The sequence below is a fragment of the Culex pipiens genome, chromosome 3, assembly GCF_016801865.2.
Source record: "Culex pipiens pallens isolate TS chromosome 3, TS_CPP_V2, whole genome shotgun sequence".
In the NCBI taxonomy this organism is placed as follows: Eukaryota; Metazoa; Arthropoda; class Insecta; order Diptera; family Culicidae; genus Culex; species Culex pipiens.
In genome coordinates this window covers 72,947,122-72,962,059 of record NC_068939.1, presented here as the reverse complement: position 1 = coordinate 72,962,059, position 14,938 = coordinate 72,947,122, and the positions used below count along the sequence as shown (strand labels likewise).

Below are 14,938 nucleotides of genomic sequence, written 5' to 3'. Positions count from 1 at the left end.
GTGCTTAACCTGTCAAATATATGAGAATTTCTCCTATAAGAACTAAATGCATTCTGAAAAGTTAAAAGGAAATAAGCTAAACATAAAATAAGAACATCGAAGAACCAGATATATTGAAACAATCTTCTTTTTAAGACTATGATGGTCAGATAATCAATTTTTGAGATAAGACCACCAACAAAAAATAAAGAAATGAAAAATATCTGTATTGATATATTTCTAGTTAAGTGATTGATTTGAAAATAATTTTAAAATCGAGATTTTTAGAGTGAATGACACTATCTACGACCTTCAATTTTTTTTTTTAGCAGTTGATAATATCAGTAGAGCTGCTGAAACTAAAAAAAAAATCGAATGAAATTACAGTCTATTTTCTAGAGGTGGGCAAAACCGCTCTTTTTTATGAGAGCTCTTTCACGCTCTTTCGCTCTTTTTTAAAATATGGGTGAAAAGGATATTTTTACAGAATTGTGTGATTTTTAATGTTATTCCACATTGGAATTATATAAATTATTTGAAACAAATTAACTAAAAACGAGAAGATGCCCTTGAAAACCATAGGTCTTGGCGGTCTCTATGTCAACATTTCTACTCGAACCTAAACGTTCGAATAATTGAATGGCATCCAAACTTAAATCTAGGATTTTGGAGAAATTGCTATTCATTTTAAAATTTTGTTTATTTTAGCCAAAATTGAACTAATGCGAGAAAATACTCTGTTTACTCTTTTCTACATTCTGATTTGCTCTATAAAGTCTATAAACGCTGAAGTTGATTCGGGCAAGAGGATTTAATTTTTTTCTAAAATCTCTAAGCTATTTAGTAGATTTTTGGTAATAATTTACAAGTTATACCGAAAATATAAGCTTGAAAACTATTAAGTGGTTTTCAAATATTGACATCAATGCTATTGAGAGTCTTTCAATATATATTGATGAGAAAGTTGCTATAGACACCCCAATGAAATATGACGATTCAGCTCTGAAAATGTCGGGAAATACCCCCTTTTTAACCTGCCGTTTTTTATCCTAAAGTACTTGAAAAAGTACACCAAGGGACAATGTTTGGAATTGTTGGAATTTTGTTGGTAATTTAATAAATTATAATTAAAACAAGTTTGAAAGTTATTCCATCTTAGAACGGTTATTTCAAAAGACCGGAGTTTAAAAAAGAACCGCGGTTCTTTTTTGTGAGCCATGGTTCGTTATTGGAACCTTTGAAACTCGAATAATGTTTTTTTTTTTGTTATTTTCTCATTGTAACGTCAAATTCAAGTTCTGTAACCAATTTTTTGACAAATTAAGTTTCCTGCATTTTCTCAACTTTTCATCACTGACATTTTGGCCACCATTTGGATATAACATGTGTATTAGAGTGTAACAAAAATGACTTTTTGGCGGGCATTCAAGGGTTTGTTCCGGTGGGCATACTAAGACCAAATCCAAAATATGAGCTTGATTGGACGTAACAGGAGCTGGCGCTCCGCCCTTCAATTTTAAATGGGATTTAACCCGTAAAAAAAGATTTTTTCAAAAATGTCACTTTTTGAGGCATTTTGGCCACTGAAGCGTTTATTTTCAACATCATTGGCGTGTAGGCCAGATCCTTGCGCATCTTTTGATGTATATAACATTGAAATTTGGAGCACCCTGGAGCTCGGTACAGACCTTCAAAGTTTGGCATTTTTTCGAAAAATCGGCCCCGGCAAAAAAGATATGCGTCGCGCCTCGCGACGCCCGAGACGCCATTTGATTTTGCTGGGACCAATTTTTCGAAAAAATGCCAAACTTTGAAGGTCTGTACCGAGCTCCAGGGTGCTCCAAATTTCAATGTTATATACATCAAAAGATGCGCAAGGATCTGGCCTACACGCCAATGATGTTGAAAATAAACGCTTCAGTGGCCAAAATGCCTCGAAAAGTGACATTTTTGAAAAAATCATTTTAACGGGTTAAATCCCATTTAAAATTGAAGGGCGGAGCGCCAGCTCCTGTTACGTCCAATCAAGCTCATATTTTGGATTTGGGCTTAGTATGCCCACCGGAACAAACCCTTGAATGCCCGCCAAAAAGTCATTTTTGTTACATCCTAATGTGTATATCACTTGATCATCATAGGGTTCTCTTTGATCTCATCGACCCAAAATAAAATAACGAATATTGTTTTTTCTGCTTTCAAATATCCGATGATTTGATTATCCGAAGTGATTTTTTTCGAGGACTTCGGATAATCGAGTCAAGATGTACCGTAAAACGGGTGACTTTGACAGGATTTCAATTTGTTTTCAGAATATTTTCCAACAGGTAAGGTTTTTCTCAAGATTATTATTTTCAAACATGTACTGGGGTAGACCACACAAAGTCCATGCACTATTTCGAAAAAAAAAAGATTTTTCAATAATGTTTAGAAAAATAGTTACGTTAAAAATTCTTAGTTTTAATTCCGGGGTGACTTTGATAGTCATAGTTTTTCTTGTTAAAATCAATTTTAAGATGTTCAAACTTTATTTGTATGCTAAATGTACCACTAAAGTAGCTGATATAGTTTTTAAGAAAAAAACGTTACTTAATCCACCTTTAGGTGGTTGGTGCCTTCCTCACATTCATATTCAGGTTTTTAATGGTGCACACCCGAAATGTCAAAATCACGCAGTGGTAACAAAATTACAAAAAAAAAGTGCCATTCATCTTATTTTAAAAACGTGGGTTTTATAGAAAACCTAGATGTATGGGTATCAAAAGATCGGAAATTTTATGCCCTTTCCGATGCCACATATGTTGACTTGTGAATCGTGGACCGGTTCGGATGCCGGCGGATTTTCCGACGACGTAATTCCGGGTTGGTACGAAATTCTTTCGATACAAAGACCCACAAAACGGTGTTATACCCACACCAGAATGTTTATTTAGCAATTGTATGGTAATATATTGACATTTAGTTAAATTGAAAGTTTGCAAAATTAAGTTTAGATAAGTTTTATATAGAATTTCCAGAGTTATATAATTTTTTATACTAAGTAATTAGTTATCTTTATATTCAATCCAAATTATTTTTTAATCAGTCAAGGATGCCTATTTGGAGTTGGGAGACTGGATTTGTGGTAATTTGTCAACAAATAACATTATTTATGTTAATTTTTCGAAAGGTGTACAAACTTTTTTTGCACCTTTTTTGATTTCTGTAATAGTATTTGTTATATAACTTTTTATGGAAATCATCTTTTCATGAGCTTTTTATAGCAAAATGTTCGGCATGAGTTTCTGAACAAAACGTAGTACCAGGTTTCTATCATACTTTAAATTGTTTACATGTTTCATCACAAAATGTGCGTAGTGCCCAAGGGGTGTAAATACTTTTTTTACATACTGTACGTGTAGGTGGGTCTAGGAATTTGAATTTAGAAGTTCGTTTTTCGAGTGATTTTATTGCATTTCAGCAGAAATTTTGATATGATGAAATGTGTAGTTTTTTCAAAAAGGTCCAATAAACCAAATTGTAATTTTTTGCTTCTTTAAGTGTATTTAAAACCACCAGTGTTCAGCAACATACAAAAAGAAAAAAAAATTAACGCGATAAAAAGGATTTTGAGAAAAATATTGTGTAAAATTGTGTAAAGAGTATCAAAAGTCTAACCAGGATCACCGCGAATTTTGGCTCAAAATATGTTTAGAACGCTGGAAATTCACAGAACAGAAATAAACTCAATAAACTCAATGTGCGAAAATTTCAACCGTCATTATTTGTTCTGTTCTACTAGTCAACACTAGGTGTCGCATGGTGTGAATTGACCAAATTATACGCTCATTTTGTGCTCTTCATTTCACAGTGCAGCAAACGCCAGTCATGTTGAATGTTTTGACAATTAATTAAATTAATTTAATTATCGCGAAAAATATTATTGGTCTCGTTAGAAAGTTTTGAGAATTTTTTAACTTTCGGCGCAAGTATTTCAGCTTTTTAATGACTAAGGTAAGTGTGATGAACTTTTGTTAAAATATGTAATTATATCAGAAGAGTGCTATCGACTAGTGGATCAATTCTCAAATTAAATATAAATTTTGAATCCTTAATTCCGGCTAGGAAGAGCTGTTCCGTCCACCTTCGAGCAGGAGCCGCATCGATACACCAACGGTGCTGTTCCGGGACGCGCAACCATTGGCCAGTATGGGTATGGAGCGGGGTCGGATCGACGAAGCCGACCTGAATGCGGTCGTCGAGCCGGGTGGCAAGATCCAGATTATTTTCGGCACGCGGGTGTTCCGGTGGCGCGCATGGATGGAAGAAGGAGAACCAAGAGGATAGCACTCCGCTCATTGTGATCTCGATGGCGCAGATCATAATTCTTGAATCTCTGGACTGTCGAGCAATCAAACGCGGGTGATTAAATGTTGTCAATCTGCTCCCGCAGAAACACTCGTTTTATAAAAATAAAGTGGAAATAAATTGTTATTTCAGCATGAATATGGTGTTTTTAGTGCACCCAAAAATCCAATTAGAAAATTTACATTTAATTTTACGGCCCGTTCGAGTGAAAATGGGTAAAATCTTAAAAAATATCACTCAAAACACGCCCACCGGGAACATGACCAGCACACGACCGCAACGACTTTTTGTTTACGCTGAGATCCTGCCTCAAAAAAGTGTGTAAATGAAACTGAAGTGCTTATAAATTTTGATAGGATTATCAGATCTTCAATGTGTTATGCTCATTCAAATGGTCTTTCAATTATCCAACTAACGATAGGTCGCATGATGGACCCGGACAACATTTTAATCAAAATATCCGAGATCCGGCCTCCCAAAAGTGAATAAATAACACTTAAGTGCTAAGAACATTTGATAGGGTTATCAGATCTTTGATGTTTTAGGCTCATTTGAAAGGCTTTTCAATTATCTAACTAACGACGGGTCGCATGTTGGACTCGGACACCATTTTCATCGAATTATCTGCGATCCGGCCTCCCAAAAGTCTATAAAAAACACTTAAGTGACCATAACTTTTGAAAGGGTAGTCAGATCTTCAATGTTTTGGGCTCGTTGGAAAGGTCTTTTGATTACCTATCCAACGATGGGTAGCATGATAGATCCGGACAACTTTTTCATCAAAATATTTGAGATCCGGCCTCTGAAATGTGTACAAATGACACTTAAGTGCTCATAACTTTTGATAGGGTTATCAGATCTTCAATGTTTTGGGCTCATTAGAAAGGTCTTTCAAATACCTTTCTAAAAATGTATGATCAGACGGGTTTTCTTACAAAAACCACCCTTTTTACAATCTTTCAAACTTTAGCCAGAATCGTTTTTTTAGCATAACTTTTGAAATACTTAACAAAACTTCATAATAGTTAAAATAGGTCTTGTGGGACCCTAAGACGGATCGAATGAGACCAGAACGGCCCAAATCGGTTCAGCCAGTCCGGAGATAATCGAGTGCATTTTTTTCGGTGCACGGACTTACAGACATACACACGCACAGACATTTGCTCAGAATTTGATTCTGAGTCGATAGGTATACGTGAAGGTAGGTCTACGAGGTCGAATTAAGAAGTTCATTTTTCGAGTGATTTTATAGCCTTTCCTCAGTAAGGTGAGGAAGGCAAAAATCAATGTTTATAGTTAGATAACTAAGTGTATAAGCTTTTTAGCAAAATACATATAAATTTCAGGTAAAATTGTTAAAAAGTCGGAATTTTGCCTGAAATTTATTTATTTTAAACTAGTTTTGTTTGTAAAATTATCGATTTATATTGCATTTTATACTGAGTTCGAAGCACGAATCACAAGTTTTCACATTTTACATGAAATTTGTTCAACTGAAATTGCCTATGAATTTGGAGATTTTTATTAAATTGTGTTTCAAAAACACAAATTATTTTTTATTTACAAACGTTTTTGTTCATTGATAAAATCAGGACACTTTGAGATGTTTAAAATAATGACTTTCATCAACATTTTCTCAACTATAGTAACCTAACTTTTTAAACTTGTCAAAAAATTATGAAAAGTTCTTCTTGAGGTGCTTTGAACACTTCTCTACCACGGTCAGTATGTTTCTAAACCATTCCTTACGTATTTTAATTGTACTCTTCATTGCGCAAACCTATCAAAATCACCCCGGCTATCAAAGTCACCCCGTTTTACGGTAATATTAAGGAAATAAATTCAAATAAAATATTGAGATAATCAGTTGTCAGTTTTTGAACATTAAGTCATGTTCTAAAATTATTTTTTCTTTTTTCACATCTGTCACAAACTTCGTCCTCGTTTTATTGTTTTATCAAGATCCTTCACGCGCCTAGGGAAATTTGTTAAACGTATTTGTCAAGATTGACATTTCAACCTGTTTAATTTTACAACGGGCAATCGTTACTTATGGAGATCTTAGAAGACATATTTTTGATTGAGACATGATTTGTTTTTCAACGGTAATTTTACCAACCATTAATTCCACTTTATAATTGTATGATTTTAAATTGGTCTCAGTTTGTCATTTATGCATATTTTTAAACTGATGATCACACGTTTGCAAACATCACCATTCACGGTATAAACACCAACAACTTATCGCTCGTAAACCATTTATTTCCCCCCCTTGCTTGTAATAATACCATACAGAACTCAACGGTAATAAAGTTTAATTCATATTTGTTTTAACCATCCGGCCGATTCCAATGCCGACCGGCGACGACGACGCCGCTGATCAACCATGTTTGCCATCCTTCAATTAAATTAATGATCAAACCATCATCCCCTGAACGATCCTTTTTTCTCGATCTCCCTGTGAGGTATATCGCAGGGAATTGACGAACGACAGATGATCAGCGCCACTCTGGGAGAAGGTCGAAGAAGAAGAAGACCACGTTGCAATTGACGGATTTTAAGGGCACGCAGAGAGTCCAGGTCCTGTTTGTTTTAGAAAATTAGTCCCATCTCAATCTTTCATCTGTTGGTTTTTCGGCCGGACCTGGGACGGACGGAGGCCAGTGATGATCCTCACCGCAGGGGATGATTAATGGGTATTGGTTTTTGTTTCGAGAGGGGGCATGAATATTCGTGTGTGTGCGTGCATGTTTGCTACATTTTATGCGCAGAACATAACCACATCGACATATGCTTGTACGGCGGAGAAGGACCATACGGGATTCCTGCAGGAAGGGTGTCCTGGTCGATCGTGATGATCTGAACCGATCAGGGTAGGATCAAACGAAGAAGACGAAGCGAACCACATTTCTGGACTATTTGTTAGTGGAATAATTAATTTCTCACCCACGAGAAAGAAAAAAAAAGTTTTTAAGAAAGACACAAGGTGAGTGATGATTGTCCGGGGAGAAATTTAACAGGTTGAAATGTCAATCTTGATACAGGCGTCGAACAAATTTTCTACGACGCGTGAAGGATCTTGATAAAACAATGACGTGGACGATGTTTGAGAGAAATGTGCGGGTATGATATGGTGCATTTTTTTACTGGGAGATGATTGATAATGTGAGGAATTTGAAGACTTCTTCTTAGAAATTCTAAGTAACGAATTTTCAACTAAGAAAAAATGTTCTAACAGTTAATCTCAGTTCTACTAACATTCAATGGATACAATTTCTCATAATGTTGCATTGGCACAGCTTTACCAGTTCTAGTCTCTTTTCCATAACGTCATGATTCGAAATCCGGACACTTAGTAGCATATCATTTTTGTTATAGCTGGCAAAAAATCATGTAATAAGTTGGAAATGTAGAAATATCATCAGGATGTAGTATAAACAGTCAGTTTTAAGAAAATGCATGCAAAATATGTCTTTTCTAACAATTTTTCATCAGAATTTTAAAATTAAAATGACTTGTTGTGCTTCGAATCCCGGACACTGATAAAAGCTGATTCGAAATCCGGACACTTATGCTTCGAATTCCGGACACTCGATTTTACTTATGAATCGCACAAATTTGGACTGAAATGTTAGTGAATGGCATTCTTTAGGTCTCAAATAAGCTGTTAACATCAAAACAATCGATAGTTTATATAAAAATTTGTTAGAATTTAAGGAAATCGAAACCATAAATTTCTGCTTTGCCTTCCCGGTGCTTCGTACGCCTATGAAATATTTCAAGTGAAATGTTTCGCATTTTTGGTAAATTTATAATTTTATTGTATTTAATTGTTTTGGCATTAACTACAGCGTTAAAACAAACTTTAAATGAAAGTTGATGTTGGAATTCATCAAATAACACAGTTTTGACATTCATAATGCGAACTTATATCCAAATAATTGATAAAACAAGATGAAGTGTCCGGGTTTCGAAGCGTCCGGGAATTCGAATCATGAATCATGTAACCAGAACTTTTTCATCTTTTTTTTTGCAAAATGATTTTTTTTCATTAATTAAGCATATGCTTGCAGCATAAACGTCCCACTCCCATCACCTTCCGTCACCGTTCGATGCTCATCATTACCATCCACCTCCAAACCCCCTTCCCACCCAACTAATTAGCGATCGATTACACTCTAATGGAAAACGCATTATGTAACCGCTAATTGCGCGCCAATCGCGCCCAATCAACCTGTCACATTATCGTCAGCTCGTCAAATTTCCTCTCCGAAACCTTTCAGCAGCAGCTAATGCGCTGCTCATCGTCTTCAGGTCCAAGTCGCCGTTGAAAACAACACCCAAGTGCCAAAAACCAACAACCCGTTCGGGGGAAGAAGAGTCTCATAGACAGGGCGGGGGGAGTTTTGAACAACATCCCGGCCCGCGAGAATGTCATGTGCGTGGCGTTCAATTTCCCGTAGATAATTAAAAGAAACATCTCATTTCCTCTTGTCACTCTCATTACGCGACAAAAACCGCGCGCGCAGACTTGACGAAATGTGTTGTCGTCACTAATCCATCCCCATTCTAGGCCGCCGTGACAAGGTGGCCAACCGAACTTTGGCCCCCCCGAACTAACCGGTGGAGACGGCGTGCGTTGTCGTCATTACAACAGAAATCCGTTGTGGGATCTTGACGCAGGTTGGCACGCTTTTCGGTAATCACATTCTAAAAGGGTCTAACTTTATCAATTTTCACCACAAGAATGGTCAAATCCTCCAACAAAGTTGACATTCGCGAATGGCAATTTGAGTGCTGAAAAGTTCAACTTTTTAGCACTTGTATCGAAAAGTACGAGAATGACACTTATCTTGCAACTTAGAGCAATTCTGAAGTAAAATCTGTAATATTTTGCAGATTTCTCAATTATGCCAAGCTAACACAAAGTACATTTTGGGACAGCTTAAAAGTGAAGACACAGCGTTCACGCAGATTGCGACAACTCCGAAAATAAGTGTTCCTCGGGGGAGAGTGGCTTGCTCAACAACGTTGCAAACGCGAGTAATTACAACCCAAGTGAGTGAAGGAACAAAACACGAAGTAAAAAATGTAAACGGTTTTTTTTCTTTCTTTCTTTCAAAATTATGGTCTCATAAATTAACAGCTTTCGGTTACAACTGACTTGACTGACTGAAGTAACGAGTGGGGGCGGAAGAAAGAGTTATGCGCACTTCCTCACTTGGAAAGAAAGCCCTCAGCAGGGCTTTTTTCAAGCCGTCTTCTGGAAGTATGTCGAAAGCAACAACATTGTGTGGGATGACGTACCCAAGATCGACGTACGGAGAAGATTTGGCTGATTGCTGAACCCCACTGCCATCAATGGGAAGATGAAAAATGGCGAAAATTGGCCATTACACGACTTTGGCAAGGGAACGAACGTGTTGGGAAGGTTTTCCCGGTTTTTTGCTTCCGTTGCAAGACTGGAAATGTTGACGGGTACTCAGCATCCTGTGAGGGATTGAAAGCAAGCTGATTTTCTCAACTATGATGTTAAAAGATGGGTTATTTAAGGCATATGTGCCAATTTTGGGCAAATTTTTTAAGATTAATCTGCTGATACACAAGGCTCAATTTGATGAGAAAAATGAATTTCAGTTCGACAAAGTTGTAAAGCATTAAATTTCCTATGAAAATTTGAAATGAAGTTATGAACTAGATTACCATAATCTGGGCATGTTTGTCAATTAGAGTGTAACAAAAATGACTTTTTGGCGGGCATTCAGGGGTTTGTTCCGGTGGGCAGACTGAGTCCAAATCCCAAATATGAGCTTTATTGGACGTAACAGGAGCTGGCGCTCCGCCCTTCAATTTTAAATGGGATTTAACCCGTAAAAAAAGATTTTTTTCGAAAATGTCAATTTTTGAGGTATTTTGGCCACTGAGGCGTTTACCAAAAACATCACTAGCGTGTATGCCAGATCCTTGCGCATCTTTTGGTATATATAACATTGAAGTTTGGAGCATCCTGGAGCTCGGTACAGACCTTCAAAGTTAGGCTTTTTTCTCGAAAAATCGGCCCCGGCAAAAAAGATATGCGTCGCACCTCGCGACGCCCAAGACGCCATTTGATTTTGCTGGGACCGATTTTTCGAAAAAAAAAATGCCAAACTTTGAAGGTCTGTACCGAGCTCCAGGATGCTCCAAACTTCAATGTTATATATACCAAAAGATGCGCAAGGATCTGGCCTACACGCTAGTGATGTTTTTGGTAAACGCTTCAGTGGCCAAAATACCCCAAAAATTGACATTTTTGAAAAAATCTTTTTTTACTGGTTAAATCTTATTTAAAATTGAAGGGCGGAGCGCCAGCTCCTGTTGCGTCCAATCAAGCTCATATTTGGGATTTGGGCTCATTATGCCCACCAGAACAAACCCCTTAATGCCCGCCAAAAAGTCATTTTTGTTACATCCTATTGTCCATACAAGTCTTCATAAATTTGACAGCAGTCCATACAGTCCATTTGCAATGGATAGCGGAAATTCTGATCGCTTTGCATGCATTCTCTGATTTCTCCCATAAATACATTTGATTTTTTTTATAGTTATAGTTTGATTCAATCCAAAAAATCTAGCTTGAAGAATCTTTTTATTTACATTCGGCTTAATGAAAACATAGAAAACAATGTTTAGATAAGTTTTATGTAAAATTTCAATTGTATGAAAAACTTTTAAACTTAATTGTTGCTAAACTTTATTTTTCAAGCTAAATTTTATTTTAGACAGTTTAAGAATGACTATTTCGGTTTGAGATACTCACATTTTGATGATTTATCAAATGTTCGCCAACTATTTTTACACCCTTTTGAATGTTTAAAAGTAGTTTCTACGAGATGTTTAGTTGTAGGGGAAAGTAGGGCAAGTGTAACAAGCTAAGGAAATGCTTGTTATAACCCATTAAAAACGTTAAAAAATCTGTCGGATTTTTTTAAATCATCCTATTCCAGGTCTTAACTAAGGCTTTGATAGAAAAAAGTTTTAAAAAATCAAGTTTTTTAATGTAAAAATTTGATTGTAAAATTTATGATTTTCCGTAAGTTCTACTTAACTAGTGGGGCAAGAGGAACAATGCATGAAACAACATGTTAATTTGCTAACAATTGAACTGTTATCACTTAGATACATCAGATTAGAATGTATTTGAAACGTTTCTTTCATTTTTAGAAAGGGTACACTGCAACCAAGGAAGTTGTTGTCTTCTTATTCAAAAATTGTTGAATTTACGGACCCAATCCTGAAATAATTTGACGATAAAAATTGGCAAACTTTGTTGTATGTCTTTTTGGAGATAGTAGCTTAGGGGATGAATAAAAAATTAAATCGATAATCTTCGTAATTTCAAAGATACTAAAATATCTGTAATAATAATCTGGGTGCAAAAGCTCTGGTTGATGTGCACCGTTAAATAATAATATTTTAATACAAATTTAATCGCTTTTAACAATTTTTTTTACTCAGATGATAAAAAGTAAATTATAACAATATCACTATATTTTTTATTGACAATTTTTTTTTTAAACAATTGTTTATCAGTTTTGAAGTACTTTTATTTTCTTATTTCCCAATAAAATATATTGTTGCAGCAATTCGTATTTTTTTCCATACTAAAAATTCATATGGTACACTTGCCCCACCTGAAAAAGATTTTTTAAAAGCTCTCAGCAAAAATAACCAAAAGTTAAATCAAACTTTATAATAGGTGCAAGTCATTGGTAGGGACACTACTGATCTAGGAAAAATAACATTTTGATAAAATGAGCCTTAAAACGAACCCTAAGCCTTATTTTGTACTTTCCAAATATAATAAGAAAACACAGGTTTTGAAAAAAAAACTTCATTAAATCTTATGCCCCTTGGCGTTTACGTCGATTTGGCGGTTATGTGGTAGTAGAATCAGCTAATTGCATTGCTAGCAACAATTCCTCATACATGAATTAATAAAAATTGTAAAAACCACGGCCGTACGAGCGATTGTTCCTCTTGCCCCATATGGCCGTCTTGCCCCTCCTTCCCCTAAATGTATTTGTAGGGCTAGTGATTTTTACGGCAAAAAATAAATTTCGTAGCAAGTCAATTTCAAAACATTTGAATATCACGGCAACTTATCGGTTCTCTAAAATCTGCTTAAAATTAACGCAAAATTGTGTTATTTAAAAATAATCGGTTATAAGAAAGTTACTGAAAAGTAGTAGTTTAAGAAACAAAATATAACCCCCTGTCATAAAATATTCAAGACAGAAAAAATATTTTTAAAAATTTTACAATTTTAATTTATAGAATTTACAAGAAATAGGTATCTTCAAACGAGGCACATCCTAAGCGATAAATTTACCAAAAGTAGAATCAGTAAATTAAGAGAACTTAAATATTTATTAGCATGGTTTTCAACAAAATAGAAATTTTAATATTTAAAAAAGTTAAGACATTTTTTTTTTCAATGATAATTTCAGAAAATAATTTTGATGAATTTTTATTGCAAATTAAGCAAACTTTTAGGAACTCTGAGAATTATGTTTTGTGTAATTTCGAATAAAGTAAGAAAACTGATGAAACTATTTTTCTATAGAACTTATGAACAAGTTTAATTTACCATTTGCATTGCACAGAATTTTTGTGAGTTACGTTTTCTGCCTTATAAGCTCAAGTTGTGATGTCAATATGGGGGCGCCATCCCTTTTCAACTTTAGTAACCCAAGTTTTAGCTCGTCGTAGACTTCTCGTGAAGTGCATTGCAATTTTTTTTTATTTTGTTATGTTTTCCACAGAATTCTGCTGAAATCTAGGCTGAAATCGAAAATCAAACTAAGTTGGTAGAATCCAACATGGCGGTGCTGGAAAATTAGGAATATGAGTCAAACAACCTCAAACGTATCAGCACTCGAAACCAAGTTTTTCTAACCATGCTCAAACTGGGTCGGGCTATTGATACCATCAAAACAAGTAAATAAAATGCTGTTTCCAAAATCGTGAACCAACGAATAAAAAACGGACCAATGGACAAAGTGTTCAAATTTCAACACTTTGTTAGAAGTTCCAAATTTCATGAACGCTTGTTCACGATTTGAGGACTGACTAATCTCCGTGTAATCTGCAAAATTTAATATCTCGTGAACTAAAAAGAAAACATCAAGATAAAAAGAGGATCTTGTGTAAAATTTTCTCAGTATTACGATATGCAATATGCATATCGTATATGCAAATATGCACTCTAAGTCAATATTAAGTAACAAGTTATCATTTGCACAACAATATAATCCAAAAGAGGATCATGTAAATTAAATCTACAATCTTTTTTTTTTAATGAACCCTGGATCAAACTTTCAAGATTTGTGGCTATCGAGATAACGCAGTTGAAAATTTGAGATTTTTAATTTTTTTCACGGAAATGCAAAACTTTGATGGATTGCTAAAAAAGAGGGGGTATCCAATTTGGATGAAAATCGAGATAAATGTTTGTTTTCATGGTATAACGGCAGTTTAATAAAAAATCCTCACCTGGAATCCTTTGCAGCATCTGCTGCCGGTAGATCTCGTGCGCAATATGCTGATGCATCCTCAGATCAATCATGTCCGTCATTGTTGAGTTGATATCCTTCTCAAACAAATCCTTTTCAGCGCACCTAATTGGTACAATTCACAACCAATTCTCACAATCCTTTTTTCAATCCAAAGGACACTTATCTTGCAATTTATTCCTCACAATAACTTGATTAGCTGCCGAAGCTTCGGCATCAAATTAATTCACAAAACTGCCAAAAATTATCATCTGTCATGCTGACATTTCACGATGACAATTACTTTTTCTTCACACAATCCTGCTGAAAGCAATCATTTGGTTCCTGTTGCACAAACCCCTCTTCAAAAACACGCGGCGATTTGCCGTCGCAACTCAGTTCACCGTCGCCACGTGCCCGCGCAAACCACGCCGTCGCCGTCGATATTGTTGTTTTTGTTATTATTTGCAAATTCGCGCGCGGCTCGCCGACGAATCCCCAAAAACAAGCGTGCGCGCGCGTCCAGCCAGTGAAAAAATCGCCTCACAACTGCTGTGCGCCAATAAAACGGCCTTTACTGCTGCTGCTGCGGCTGTAAACACAAAAGCGCTTCGTGTATTGGAGCACAGCGGCAAAAAAGCACACCACACAACCAACCACGATGACACGACCACGAGACAAGGAAGAAGAAAAAGTTTAGACGAAGAAACAACAACCTGGTCAGCGGCTGCCGTCGCCGCCGCCGCCGCCACCAGGTCCGTACAGGTTTAAGCAGGCCCTGCACGAAAAAATCAAAACGAAACGTGCAATAAAGCGTGTGCGACGGACGGAGAAATGCACAATACCCCGGCGCGACCGCACTCACACAAACGCGTCGACGCCAATCACCCGATTCCCTCTTCCCACCACGTTCGCCGTTCTTTACACACGCTTCGCGTTGATTCGCCCTCGGCTCGGCTGGAGCGCCGCCTACTTTTCTTCAGCCTCTCCGCTTCACACTGCGTTCACAGTGTAGCGACGCAACTTCGACTGGTCCACGCACACTTGGATGGCTTCTTCATCGGACGATTCGGCCCTTGCGG

General features: G+C 36.4%; 1 protein-coding gene across 1 annotated transcript in view; it reads right to left on the bottom strand.

The window, feature by feature from the left end:
- LOC120416577 (T-box transcription factor TBX6-like) overlaps nt 1-14,512 on the bottom strand; it is a 98,675-nt gene extending 84,163 nt beyond the window's left edge. Inside the window, exon 1 of the mRNA XM_039578313.2 lies at nt 13,858-14,512. Within this exon, the coding sequence (XP_039434247.1) occupies nt 13,858-13,939 (82 nt within the window). The 5' untranslated portion in view covers nt 13,940-14,512. The remainder of the gene's footprint in view (nt 1-13,857) is intronic.
- Nucleotides 14,513-14,938: the final 426 nt, after the last annotated feature.